Genomic DNA, 14,702 nt, shown 5'->3' with positions numbered 1-14,702 from the left:
CTTATACTTCTTGTGCTTGTTCTTGTTGGTGTTGTTGTTCTTCTGTTGCTACTACTTATCATCCTCCTTCTTGTCTTCTTCTTCTTTCTTCCTCGCCTTCTCATCTTCCTTTCTTCTTCCTCTCCTCCTCTTCTTCCTGTCATTCCCATCTCCTTCCTCTTCCCATTCCCTTTCTCTTCCCATCTCCTTCCTCTTCCCATCCCCTTCCTCTTCCCATCCCCTTCCTCTTCCCATCTCCTTCCTCTTCCCATCCCCTTCCTCTTCCCATCCCCTTCCTCTTCCCATCTCCTTCCTCTTCCCATCCCCTTCCTCTTCCCATCCCCTTCCTCTTCCCATTCCCTTTCTCTTCCCATCTCCTTCCTCTTCCCATCCCCTTCCTCTTCCCATCCCCTTCCTCTTCCCATCCCCTTCCTCTTCCCATCCCCTTCCTCTTCCCATCCCCTTCCTCTTCCCATCTCCTTCCTCTTCCCATCTCCTTCCTCTTCCCATCCCCTTCCTCTTCCCATCCCCTTCCTCTTCCCATCCCCTTCCTCTTCCCATCCCCTTCCTCTTCCCATTCCCTTTCTCTTCCCATCTCCTTCCTCTTCCCATCTCCTTCCTCTTCCCATCTCCTTCCTCTTCCCATCTCCTTCCTCTTCCCATCTCCTTCCTCTTCCCACCTTCTTCTTCTTCTTCATAAACATTACTATTATTACTATTATTGTTATTGTTATCCCTCTTCCCATCCTCCTCCTCCTCCTCTCGACAGTTCCAAGCAGTTCATTCCAACACCATGGAACCGATGAAACCATTCGTGGAGCGACATCAAAACGAGGTCACTGTACTCTCTAAGCCCATCTTGGCCCTCGTCAGCGTCCTCGCCTTCCTGCGTATCATGCCGTACCTGACGGCGAACGACCTGGTGGGCGCCTTCCAGATCTCGCTGGGGGACATGATCGTCAACACCTCCCATTTTTTCGTCATCCTCATCGGCGTTTTCATCGCCTTCTCGAGCGGGATGACCTACATCTACAGCAACACCATACAGGGGTCTCGAGACCTAAGCTGCGAGTTCCGCCGTGGGGACTGCTCCGATCTTGAAGTTCATTTCAACAAGTGCGTTGTGGGGCGTGTTCATACGCTGTTTCCATGCTTCAGATTTCCTTGAAATGGTTTAGATTACTAGATTGTGGTTAACACAGTCAGTTAAAGCCCCACTGCACTACGTATAGCTGCTTGCGCCCTCTATATAGCAAACAATGCCTAATCGGTGACCTTTGGTCCCCCATGATCCCCTTTTTCTTATGTTAATTGAGAGCTGATTTGATGAGACAACCACCTTTCAGTGACCATGCAGGGAGGTCTAATCCCTCCTGGCCAAACTAGTGTAGTGGGGCTTAAATAAAAATGTACTAACTTGTAAAGAAAAAATAATACTCAGGGATGAAGCACATCGTACAAAACATCCTTAACCAAAATCCCTGCCCAATGGAATAATACCTGTTTTCTTAGGAATTTTAAATAGTTGTAATACTTTTGGCATCATTGCTTTAATCGTAGCATCGTTAAAAGTAAAATTTTGAAATGCATTTCATAAAGCGATCGCCTCAAAAAAAAAAGTTCTTGTGAAAATTATAATAGTATATTAGTAATAATATCGGCGTTATTGCAATGGATGCAACACACCACTACAACAATGTATGTCGATAACATGAATTTAATACTTATTTTTTCTGTGAGTAATAAAGACTAAGTAAATTTGACTAAGTAAAATTATGATCGAAGCCTCATATTCTTGTGTTCATTTCATCTGCAGCATCGGCCACGCCACGCTTACACTCTTCTGGACGTTATTCGGTATGATCGGTATCGATATCCTTAGCCTGCCAGCCAATCAGCGGGTCCAGCAGATAGCAGGAGTCGGCATGTTTGTCCTCTTCCACCTATTAGCTGTCCTCGTACTTCTCAACGCGCTAATTGCTGTCATGAGCAATGTCTATAACGCCGTTGAGGTATGTAGGCCGACGTCTTCCCAATCACGTGGTCATTGAAAACATTAGTCCCGTTTCAACAATTCTCGCTACCCCAAATAGCGATTCTGCCGAGATCCGGGGAAAATCCTGAAAACGCGCATTGCATTATGGGATAGCTTTTCGACATTACAGCTTCCTGTGCAGGCGTTCGTGATCACAACCCTCTCTTTCACGGTAGAGTTTAACGGCCTTTTGTGCTAAAGTCACTAATTCTGCCCGAAGCTTTCCATTGCATATTATAACCTGTACAAATTACACTGATTGGCATCGATTTTAGCGTGCGTGAAAACTCTGCACAGCGAACACAGGCGCTAGCGCCAGCGGGATGGGACTCTATACCGGAAGTTGTAGTGACGACCCGAGAGAGTGAAAGTTACCTCGTCTCGCGAATTTCGAGATTTTCGTACCTATTTAGGGTAGCGAGAATTGACTCTGACTTAGCTTTTATCCTAACATTGACTCTAACCCTAATTCGAACCCTAACCCATATCCTAGTCCTTACCGTAACGCCGTTGAGGTATGTAGGCCGACGTCTTCCCGATCGTGTGGTCATTGAAAACATAGGACCCGTTTCAGAATACCAAATCGAAATAACAAGTGACTCTAAGCTTAGCTTTCATCCTACCCTTGGCTCTAACTCTAACCCGAAGTCGAACCCTAACCCATATCGTAGTCCTAACCGTAACACCATTGAGGTGTATTGGTTTTACGTCACCTCATTTGTGTGGTCACTGAACATTATGGTGCAGAATACCAAATCAAAATGTCAAGTTACTCTAAACTTAGCTTTCATCCTAACCTTGGCTCTAATTCTAAACCTACCCCTAACCCTAAATCGAATCCTAACCCATATCCTAGTCCGTTGAGGTGGATTGGTTGACGTCTTCCCAATCATGTGGTCATTGAAAACATTGGACCCATTTCAGAATGTGTGTGTGTGTTCTAATTTATAGTATTTTTTACGAGGTCTGTCCCTGTGCAAGACATTTTACTTCACACCTCTCTTCTTAAAGATGATTTCTAACTGCCAGTTGTCTTTGGGTTTTTTACTTTCTTTTCTTTCATGGGTTTAATTACTTTGAGAAGACAATTCTGATCTGTTTTATAAGGTGCAGATTAATGTACAATAATCTGTTCCTATCCTCACAATCTAGTCCTATACCGGACCAACTATGTGCTCTTTCATATTTTTTTCTTCAAACAGATAATTGAATAAACAACCATACATAAACAAATAAGTAAAGAAAGAAAGAAAAAAGAAGATAAATCAATTTATAAATTGATCAATTTATAAAAAGGTCTTTTCTTGCAATTTTTCAGGAGAACGGGGACGTTGAGTGGAAGTACTCTCGCACTGCATTGTGGATGTCTTTCATGGATGATATGTTTACTGTGCCCCCTCCCTTCAACCTCATACCCGACGTGAGGAATTTGTGTCGCCACTGTCACACATGTTGGACCACTGAAGGCGGCGTTGTTACGACACCACCCAAGAAGGAGGAAGATGTAAGGATGGAATTGCTATTGTCACGAACACATTCATGCATATTCATAAATATCTTATGTTGTGGGGACAGAGTCAATAATGGTGAAAATGAAGTTTTGGTTGGTATAAGTGCACCATTGTATGTATTTTGTCCCGTATTTTAGTATTACACGATGTTGTGTTTGGTTTGTAGATGTGCATTATTCGTTACATCAATTAATACCCTTTGATTTAAAAAAAAAAAATGTTATCTTATAAAAATACCCGTTGACGTTGTAATATGTAAACATGAATTTATGTGCGTGCTATTATTGTTGATTTACCTAATGTTGTTGATGGTCGACCCAGATTACAAAAACAAACATGATTTATCAATTAAGATTTATTTTCCTGATTGCAATCGGTAATTCATTGTAGGCATATCAAATAACTTGGATAGGACTCACGCATATTTCTTTTTTGGTTTCAAGCAAGTTAAATAATCTATTTCGGACCAGGAAATTGTAAAATCTTAAAGATAAACTTGAGTTCTGCTAATGCGATTGCATTGTGAAAGAAAAGGTGTGGAATGGATCAGAAAAGTTGATCATATAGCATGTAAGTAATGGTGTGTAATGCAAGGTTCTGGAGTCATCAAAATCATCATAAATTTGGCAGAGTCTTGGTAAAGTAACAATCACTTACACAGAAAGATGTATATGGGACAACACACATGGTGTCGGGGCTAGTAGCCTACTACCCTGATTTCTTTATCTTTCTATGCTCATTACTCAGCCAGTATACATTTTCTTCCAAAATTGTTTGGCACATGACATTTATTTGTAATCTTGAACATTCAGTGTAAGTTTCGTTAAATTCTCTGAGAATTCATTTTCTTTTTTTTACCAGAACTCAAGTTTATCTTTAAGTATGCATCAACGTTCTTCTGGCTCCTAGAGGACGGAATCATACTTTATAATCACATCATGAAAATGACAGCCGTAACTTTAATATGAATTTTTTTTAAAAGAAGATAATGCCATCTTATTCACAACACATGTTGCATTTTGTTCTTTGTTTTTCTGTTCTAGGACGTGGATGAATATAGGACAGTAGGTCAGGAGGATTATGAGGTAAGGTGCATTGTAGTATGATCATGGACATGCATATTAGGATAATGGGGTGGAGCAGACAGTGTCTCCTTTATTTTTAAATATTTTTTGTCAATGCTCATTTTTACATCATATTCTACTTCTTCTTGTCTTTGTCTTTGATCTTGATCCTCTTGCTATTCCTGGGAGTGTCTCACAAAGATCCCAAGTCGAACTTAACTCTAAGTTGGACATTATAGAGAGCCATTTGTAGCCTTAAAAGAGAATATATTCAAAGGAAAAATTCAAGTATTTTAGACTTTTCATTAATTCCACATCAAGAACATGAAATCTCCTTGATAATAGAAAATAAGAATGATTTGAATGAACACGTGATGCCTTTTAAAATAACTTTTACAAAATATTTCAATGATACTAACGGCTTTTCATAATTGTTAAGTCCAACTTAGAGATAAGTTCAACTTAGGATCTTTGTGAAACACCCCTCCCCTGGTGTTGGTGTTGCCGTTGTTGTTGTTGTTGTTGTTGTTGTTGCTATTCTTCTTCTTCAGTGAACAGATCTGTACGAAAGATGTCAGAGAAATATAACAAAATATGTTTTTGTGAAACTTTCAGAGGGTGATAAAGCAATTGATGGAACGGTACGTGACGAAAAGACTTACCACTGAACAAAGTGCTAACAGTGAAATAGGACCCATGGACATCCGGGACCTTAGAAATGACGTGGCTTCCCTCAGGTTGGTAAAAACAAAATAAAGATGATGATAATAATAATGATAATAATCATAGTAATACTAATATCAATAATGAAAGAAATAGCAATAATAATAAAGATAATCATAAACATAATAAAATAGCATGTTCTACATTGTTCCTTAAGAAACTAAAAAATTACTTTCATGAACTCTCCAATTTGAAACTTGTACAAAGATGAACAAAAAATCGGGGGATCTGAGGAATAGCAGATTGTCCTCATATTCCCTTATTTCCAGCCCCCTCCCCCCCCCCCAAAAAAGGGGGGGGGGGGTTAGGATACAGAAATAAAGTAGACTACTGGAAAGTTATCTCTTCAGATGGGTCAAGTCACAAATCAATTGAATGCTTTAATACATATTTTTAGATTCATTAAACATTTATTTTCTTAAAATCGGTTGAAAAAAAAACTTTTAAAAAAAGCCGACCGTAGATTTTAAGTTTTTGGGTCGGTCCCAAGAGGGCAATCCACCAACTTTTTTTTTAAAAGCCTCATTGATTTTTTTTCTTTCAGGTTTGATGTGACGGCCAAGCTCGTGTACATGGAGGAAGCCATTAACAGCGGAAACAACCAGAGTGACAAGATCTATGGACAAAGTGAGGAAGCAGGCAACATCTTTGACAGAACTCTGGAAATCGACCAGATGGTGAATAAATACAAGTACGCCATCACAGAGATATATCACAACGTCGAAAAATACAAGGTTGGTATAGACTGTAAATATAATACTGAGGTGTTGACTAGGCCTTGTGGCGTGCGCCTGTAATCCAGCTAACAATCATGGAAGTTGCAAACTGATTCAGTCGAGGACGCAGGTTCGAAACTGAGTCACGTCTTTCGGATATTGACGTTTAAAGGTCGGTCCCCAAACGTAAATAATCATATCTGATTAGGGACAATGCGTCAACCTTGATTTTCCTTAATCTAGTACGGTACTAGTATATGCCGCGTGCGCATAAAATATACAGTTCCTCAGGTAGACAAAGGAACATCCATTCCCTGCTATTATGTAAAAATGTGTAGAACAGGTGTCACATGCATATTCACCTGTTCTACACATTTTTACATAATAGCAGTGGAGGGATGTTCTACCATGTAGCAATAGGCCATTTTCGTAATGTAACCGAATTTAATGCATAGGTCTTTGTGAAGTGCCTCAATACAAACTATTTAATTCACCCGATAAGAATAATAGTATTTCAATAGACAGAATCCTAACTGCATACATTAGTTGTTGCCAGGTTGGACAAACATTATGGCTTGACCTACCTAGCAACACTTAATATATGCAGTTGCATTCTTACTATAACACTACTATTATTCCTATCAGGTGAATGAAATAATTTGTATTGAGGCACTTCACAAAGACCTATGCATTAAATTCGGTTATATTACGAAAATGGCCTATTGTTGAGGGTAGAATGAGGAACTGTATATTTTGTCCTCTTTCTTTGTCTGTCATGTTCATAATGTTACTTCCTGCATACATGTATATCGTCGAGTGCAATCTAAAATATTTCTAATTGTAGTCAACATGGGCAGTTCAGTACGTTGACACGCATGATCAGTCGGCGTTCGTCGTGTTCTCGTCCACTCAATCTAAAAGTCCCTATTGATACACGTCTATAAAAACGCAATTCACACACACACACACACATACACACAAACATGATGTCATATTCGCTCGTCGTCCAGGATTACTGGTTCTAAGCAATAGAGCCTGTGCATGAGGTTTACCGTGAAATTATTCTGGCAAGGGGCTGGAGCGGGGCAAATTCGGTGTTTGGCGCGTGTGTGATCACCATGCCATTGTTTAACACATTATTGGTTGAAACCAGCAAGATTAACAGGTTGGCCTGTGTGACGTCACACTTCGGTACTCTACGGGCATTGACCTCTGGTTTGTGAACCGACGACTGATCTGGTGGCAATAGGTCAGCTCGTAGATACAATCTGCACATGGGCAAGGACGAAAAAGCCACTTCGGAGATGGCACTTGTACATGTTAGACTCCAAATATCCACAGATCTTTTACAAATGCACGGAGACGTCCCACTTTGCGCATTAGGGACTTTTAGATTCGCACGAAAACAATGTGGATTGCTACGGTCGACGTCATTTTAATGCACTGTCTTGAATGGACGTCGCACGTATCAGTCCACGCAAATCTAAAAGTCCCTATTTTAGAAAAATAAAAGACAAGCAAACAAGCAAGCGAACTAAAAGAAGCTGAATCAGTTTGGTACTAAAATAGAACCAAAAACGTGGCAAATAAAGAAAACAAAATCAAAATGGATGACAATGCAATACAACCAAAAAGGTGGCCCTTTTAAGCTGTTGGGAGGGAGCCTCATTTCTAAACACGCATTATCAACAAATTCTGGAGACATCAAAGCCATTTTCCATACTTCTCGTGCAATAAGCAGTCATTGTTATCGTTGGCATGAAATGAGTAGATCACCTAGCATTACGATCGACCGGTTGCGTTTCATGATCACGTCTGTCTTCCTTACCAAATGATACCGACTTTCTTTCTCGTCATTGACTTTATCTTAAAATCTTAATTTCTATCAAAATGTTTGTAGGCCCTCAAAGGTTATACGATAATTTTATTTGGATATTATAGGGAAGAAATTTAACAAATTGCTTCAGCTGAAGACAGTCATTTAAATGATTATGATCCATGATCAGCACTAATTTTTTCGAAACGCATTATTCTCTTCTGTAGAAAGATGAATATTTCCAATAAAAAAGGTTCCATTTCAGTTTTGAGAAAATTGTGTACATACCAAATATTGGCCATTTATCGTTAACAGTAAAAACAAAGTAACAAACAAAACTAATGCAATTACAGAAACCTAATATTATGCAAGTATAATGAATAAAGCATAGTCATTGCAACAGCGCTCTAAAATCTCAGATTATCATAATTATTATTATTATTATTATAATTATCTTTATCATTATCATTATCATTATCATCATAATCATCGTCATACTCGTCGTCGTTGTCGTCGTTGTTGTTGTTGTTGTCATAATAATTGTTTTTATTATTAGTAGTAGTAGTATTACTGATATTTGTATGGCTGATTTTTTTCATTATTATTGCTGTTGTTGTTAATACTATTAATTGGTATGGTTTCTTCACTCGACGTCGTCTAGGACTTCATCCCGGCTCTCGAACAACTCAACTCCATGATGGATACGATGATGCAGTCGGAATCCAAATCTAGCGCTCACGTCTACGGCTCCAAGCTCGTCCCCAACCTCGTCAGGCGCTACGAAAAGGCGAAAAAGCCGGCGCCGAAGGAAGGGGGTCGACGCTCCGGTGCCTTTAAAGTCGGGAGCCCGCATAGTTTGCCTGATGCGAGCAGGATGCACGTAAGGCAGGGAGCCGAGTCCCGTTCAGCGTTCTCGTCGCAGTCAAGCCTTAACAGGACCGGGGACGGAGACCAAGACGACCCCCCTCCGTAGAACGTTCATAAGTGAATATATACCTTTTTAGAATAATAACCCATCAGAGAGACATTTTAAATGAATTCTTTTAATGACTAGCACTTTCATGGCAAGGCTAATGCCAGAATTCTATTTCATTTTGTTGTCTAATGCTCCTTGTATTAAGTTAAAGGATCTCAAACTCGAGTTTATTGAATGCTTTGTATTTCAAGATTTCTATAATAGGATGGTGGTGAGCAAACTCACTGAAAAATATTTTAAACATGTGTTTGGGGTAAAAAAAAAAAATGTCCCCATTCATTTCTTCGTTTATTCGTATAATTACTTCTTTTCATGTAGGAAGCCTTCCTATTGACAACCCGGCCCCCCCCCCCTCCCTCCCCCACTCCGGGGTCGGAATGACCGCATGCGTGTTACCAAAATGTCCGGTAAAGGGGTACTTTTCACGCACCAAAGTCCGGCTCGTACATTCACAAACTTGACTTTACACACCGGACTTAGGGGGTGTTTTCAAAAGGAGGGAACACGCATATGCGTACCCTAAATAACACTGAGTGGGGGGGGGGGGGGAGGGCGGGACTGACAATCTTCGTTAAAATGCTTAAACGACCAAATTATGTCTTATATAATATATATCAGACTTGTATTGCTCTCACATGGTATTTAATAATAAAATATTAATGATAGTGTATTGAATCGTGTATAACTTTGGTAATGTTTGTCTTTATTTGTGATTTATGACGTTTGTGTACGTTTCATTTTTATAACAGATGTGCTGAGTTATTATGTGTTTGGTAATTAACAACGTCAGCGGTGTTAGGTAATGATCTGGTATGTGATCATGCAATGTCAATTCATCAGTACTAGCAAACAAATTGTGTAAGCGTTCAGGAAGAGTGTCGTTTTTGGAGGACAGCGGAATTCTCCCGTTAACGGGATAAGTCTTGAACAGGCATAAGTGTTCATCTACCCTCCCCTTAACCACTGTGCACACAAGAGAGAAAGAGATATACATATTTGTATAGGAACCAATGTCATTGAACATGGTTTTTCGCTTCTTCCTCCTCTCCTTCTTCTTCTTCTCCTTCTTCTTCTTCTTCTTCTTCTTCTTCTTCTTCCTCTTCTTCTTCTTCCTACTTTTCTTCCTACTCTTCTTCTTTGTTTTCCTCTGATTATGATGACCATGAATTGTCGAATTCATATAGAACGTTTACACAGTGGACAAGCTACTGAAAGGGCACGTGTGCTAAATGGCCCGGCCTTTAATATCCCTTTAACGGGGGACATGGGTTGTCCTCCAAAAACGCCCCTCTTCCTAATTTGATAAAAATAGGGGGAATTTTTTTTAACCCAGTGAACAACGAACTCTACTTGTTTTTTTTCTCTTTCACAAACAACTAACCTTTTCTGCGTGATTAGAACATGCCCTTTTGCTAAAATTTATTGAGAATACCATTTTCAGTGAATAAATTCATTTTTTTAATATATACAGATTGCGTGATAACTTTATTTTTTCGTAGTCGAGTTGTTAGCCGTTGCAAAGAAATCATGTTGTATGATATTACAGAATAACATTAAACTTGAAATAGATAAGCTGTTGGTATTGTTGTTGCCCATGGTTCTTCTGGTTTAATGTAACTTTTATGTGTGTTCTCTACTTCTCTATTACATGTTATCTCTGTGTTTAAAATATTATTTTCTGAGAATACCATTTTTAGTGAATAAATTTATTTTCATGTACATGTATGTACAGATTGCGTGATCCCTTCATATTTTGTAGTCGAGTTGTTAGCTTTTGCAAAGAAATCGTGTTTTTTTAACAAATCATTCCTCGTTCGTGAACTACATGATACATTATCTGTTGCGAATGTTGTTTCCAACGGTTCTTCTGTTTTTATGTAAAGCCTCGATCACAAATGACGTACGAACGATTTTCAGACAATGGAAATTCGGGAAGACAATGGAAAAACAGGGATATTCGTACCGTTCGTACGAACCTTTGTAACCGTAGCTTCTCTTTTAAGTGTTCGCAATTACATTCTGTCACACTGTTTGAAATGGTATTTTATGAGAATACCATTCTTATTGAAAGAAAAGAAAGAAGAAAAAAAAATCAATTTTATATATGTACAAATTGCATAATCACTTAAGTTTGTTGTAGTTTTTAGCTTTGGCAAATAAATCATGTTTTGTCGACAATCATTCCTCATGTACGATAGTACAGAATTACATTAAACTTGAAATAGATTTTCTGTTGTTATTGTTGTTGAATCAGAGCTATAACATCATGGTACTGTTCTATGTATCTTGTATGTGTTCCATATCATATGTACAATTATCAGCTTTTTAAATGTCATTTCCTGAGAATATTGGTACGATTGTTACCTCTTTTTACACAGACTGAATAAATACACTTTTAATCATATTTCGCACGCATCATTGATAAATCTGATACATAATGATGACAATTTTGTGGTGGTTAAAAAATGATGATGTTGTTGTTGGAGGTGGTGGTGGTGCTGATTATGATGGCTGTGGTGGTAGTGGTTGTCGCGGTTTGGGTGGTAGTGGTGGTCACTGTTGGGGCGGTAGCTGTGATGGTGGTGATGGTGATGGTAATGTTGATATAATGATGATGACGGCGGTGGTGATGATAGAGATGCCAAGGATGATGACGATAATGGTGATTTTCGTGATGCTTATGATGTTGATGATTGATGATGGTGGTGATAATGATCAAAACAGAACAAAGATGATGATGATGATGATGTTGATGATTATTATCACGACAGCGGTTATGATGACAATTATTATTGTGATGATGTTGATGATTATTATCACGACAGCGGTTATGATGACGATTATTATTGTGATGATGATTGTGGTGGTAATGATGGTGATGATGGTGGTAATGCTGATACCGATAATAAAATTTAAGATGTTGATAATGATGACGTTGGTTATTTCCATGATGAGTATGATGATAATTATGATCATAAACATATTGATAGAGATTAAGATAGTGATGATGATGTCGATGGTAATGAGGAGGCCGGCAATGAAAACTGTGATGGTGAGGGGGAGGAAGAGAGCGGTGATGATTGTTGTGATGATTATGATGTTGATGATAATAACGATGATGATAGGAATGAAGATGGTGATGAAGATGTCGGTAATCAGGGAAAGGAAGACGATGGTGGTGAAGGGGGTGACGCGGACGATGATGAAGATTGTAACGATGACAATGAATACGATGTTGATTATGACGAATGTGATAAAAGACCGAGGAGGAGAATGTTTGTGGTGATGATAACAATGATGTTGATACTTTTCACATTATTTCTTGTTCGCCTTAGGGAGACAAATTTTGATTTTAAAATGATTTATTCTAAATGATTTAGATCATGTGAGTAACATTAAAGGTAAAGACCAGTTTTGAAAACGCCTCCATTTCAAAAAATGAAATGGAAGCTCTCAATACAAATCATGAGAAAAAATATGTTTTGACTAATACATGATGATACAAATTTTGCCGGGAAACCGCCTACTAATTGATATATTTGGTAAATTATTATATCTATCTGGACTGGATAGATAAAGGGAAGTCCCACATACATCTTTCTGTGTTCAGTACTTGTATCTATACCAAGACTGGGCCAAACTTCTTATCATTTTGATGATTCCAGAACCTTGCAGTACACACCAATACTTATATGCTACATGATCAACCTTTTCTGATCGATTCCACCCCGTTTCTTTCACACTGCAATCGCATGACCAGAACTGGTCTATACCTTTAAAAGGATTCCTGGTAGTAACAAAGAGAAAACGTACTTTATATAACCGGCATTCAAGGGTAGTCACCATCATTAAAAAGGTAATTAGGCTTGAGGAAAGTGGAATATGAACGTGTGAAAAAGAAGAAATGGATGAAGAGAAAGTGCTTGAATTAAATAATGCGAGTGGAGGGAGATGGTTTGTGTGTGTATGTGTGTGTGTGTGCGAGAGAGAGAGAGAGAGAGAAAGTATGTATGTGTGTGTAAGAGAGAGAGAAAGAGAGAGAGAGGGGGGGGGGGGGGGAGTGAAGGAGAAGACGGAAGGTATATTTATTTAGAGTCAGAAATGCGTCAACTCATATACAGATTCAATGCCCTTCCGGCTCAAAACATTTGTTGTAAATAAAAGTATTAGTAAAAGTAGTAGTACTCGCTTTATGCATAGCAACTTTATTTCAATTTCCACATAATATAAACAATGAAAATACATTACAATAATAAACGTAATGATATAACAGAAAGTTAGCATTAAAATATCTTTGACATTGTCTTTTTTTAAAGTCTAGTAATGCAAATATATTTAGTTACAGGAAATGAAAAACGAAGCTACTTGGAAGCAATGCTTGTTAAGTGTAGGTTCGCTCAAGAATAATTTAAACTTTACACATTCATACCTCAATATGAGAGAAAGGAAAGGAGTGGTCTGTCTCCGTGGGGTTCTTACCTTTATAGCCAATTTAAAAGACCATGCACAATGATGTTAGGGTATAGGACAAAGAAGACATAGTGCATTGAAATTGCTAGTCATCGGGCGGGAGCTGTCACAATGGAACAAACAATACATAATTGCTCTTGCAATAACACGGATGCCAATGTGTTTGTTTTTAACACCCAACCTTGGTCTTGCCTATTCTTTACAAGAATTCACATGGAGAGGAGGACAAAATTCTCATATTGGCCATGTTTGCTCCCAAACACACGCATCCCAGGATGATGATGATGCTGTTGTCATGGTAACACGTATCAGATGACGATGGAAATGGAGAATCTCGTGTTCATGCGTTGGCACTCGGAGATTGATGCATTTCCTTCACCGGGTTAAACAAAATGCTTGCGCCCGAATCTTTGTCGGTTTTTAACATTCATCAGAAACCACTTAACGTTCTGGGATATTCATTCAGAGGGGTAATCCACTCTGATATTAAGTTTTTTTTCACAGAAGCAGAAAATGTGAAAATATAAGCACATTCTGATTAAAAATAAGAAAGTTATGAATTTTTTTGAAGTTGCTATTAATCAAACACAAATTGTTAACGGAGGGAAAAAGCTTGTGAGCTCCCCTGCCCATGGGTGTCGATCCCGGGGGGGGGGGGGGGGGGTGGGGGGGATATATCCCCCCCAATATTTCAGGTGGGGGGGATGGCCTGTACAATCATCCCCCCCAATAATTCACCATAACAAAAATAAAAAAATGAAGAGACAAATTAATGATGAGAGTCCGATGAGAGTAGTTAATGGTTATTACTCGCAAGATGACCATCAATATACACATTTTGCTATCTCATTTTCATAATACATACATATATACGAAGTAAATAAGACAACCGTATATGAGACAAGAATAAATTGAATTCTCGCTCAAACAGCTTCATCAGGAATTGATGAATTTATTCAATTTGTTCAATCAACAGCATCATAGAAATGCAGTGCGCCAAATGCAAAGACGCAGCATCAAAAGCAATGAGCTAAATGTTAAGCGCGAAGCACAAAAGTAGCAATCTGCAATGCATATCAGACAATCCTGGACAGTGTAAACATAGATAAACTCTGTGACGATTTCGTGATGAGATCGGAGACAAGGAGAAAGATTTTCGGACATTAGTATGACTTATAAAATAGTTCACTAGTTGTTATGTTGTTTCCGTTCACCCTTTTTAAAATTCACATCATTGTATCTTTATTTTTATTTTTTCACTCATTTTATTTCCTGATATTTCCTAAAACATTTTTCATTTTTGGAGAAAGATTATTATGTCACAACTTATTTGTGACACAACTTATTTTCAGGGGGAAACTGAATTCAGACAAGGATTAATATAGAGAACTGTACAAGGAATCGTCTTCTTT

The 14,702-nt window shown here is 38.6% G+C and overlaps 1 protein-coding gene across 1 annotated transcript in view; it reads left to right on the top strand.

The window, feature by feature from the left end:
* LOC594022 (short transient receptor potential channel 4) overlaps window positions 1-9,073 on the top strand; it is a 47,573-nt gene extending 38,500 nt beyond the window's left edge. The window contains exons 10-16 of the mRNA XM_030977999.1: window positions 749-1,095; window positions 1,796-1,991; window positions 3,333-3,518; window positions 4,569-4,610; window positions 5,205-5,326; window positions 5,857-6,046; window positions 8,506-9,073. Coding sequence (XP_030833859.1) covers window positions 749-1,095; window positions 1,796-1,991; window positions 3,333-3,518; window positions 4,569-4,610; window positions 5,205-5,326; window positions 5,857-6,046; window positions 8,506-8,817 — 1,395 coding nt within the window. The 3' untranslated portion in view covers window positions 8,818-9,073. The remainder of the gene's footprint in view (window positions 1-748; window positions 1,096-1,795; window positions 1,992-3,332; window positions 3,519-4,568; window positions 4,611-5,204; window positions 5,327-5,856; window positions 6,047-8,505) is intronic.
* Window positions 9,074-14,702: the final 5,629 nt, after the last annotated feature.

Source organism: Strongylocentrotus purpuratus, unplaced genomic scaffold, assembly GCF_000002235.5.
Source record: "Strongylocentrotus purpuratus isolate Spur 01 unplaced genomic scaffold, Spur_5.0 spur5_scaffold_1, whole genome shotgun sequence".
Lineage (NCBI taxonomy): Eukaryota > Metazoa > Echinodermata > Echinoidea > Camarodonta > Strongylocentrotidae > Strongylocentrotus > Strongylocentrotus purpuratus.
This window is presented reverse-complemented; position numbering and strand designations above follow the sequence as displayed.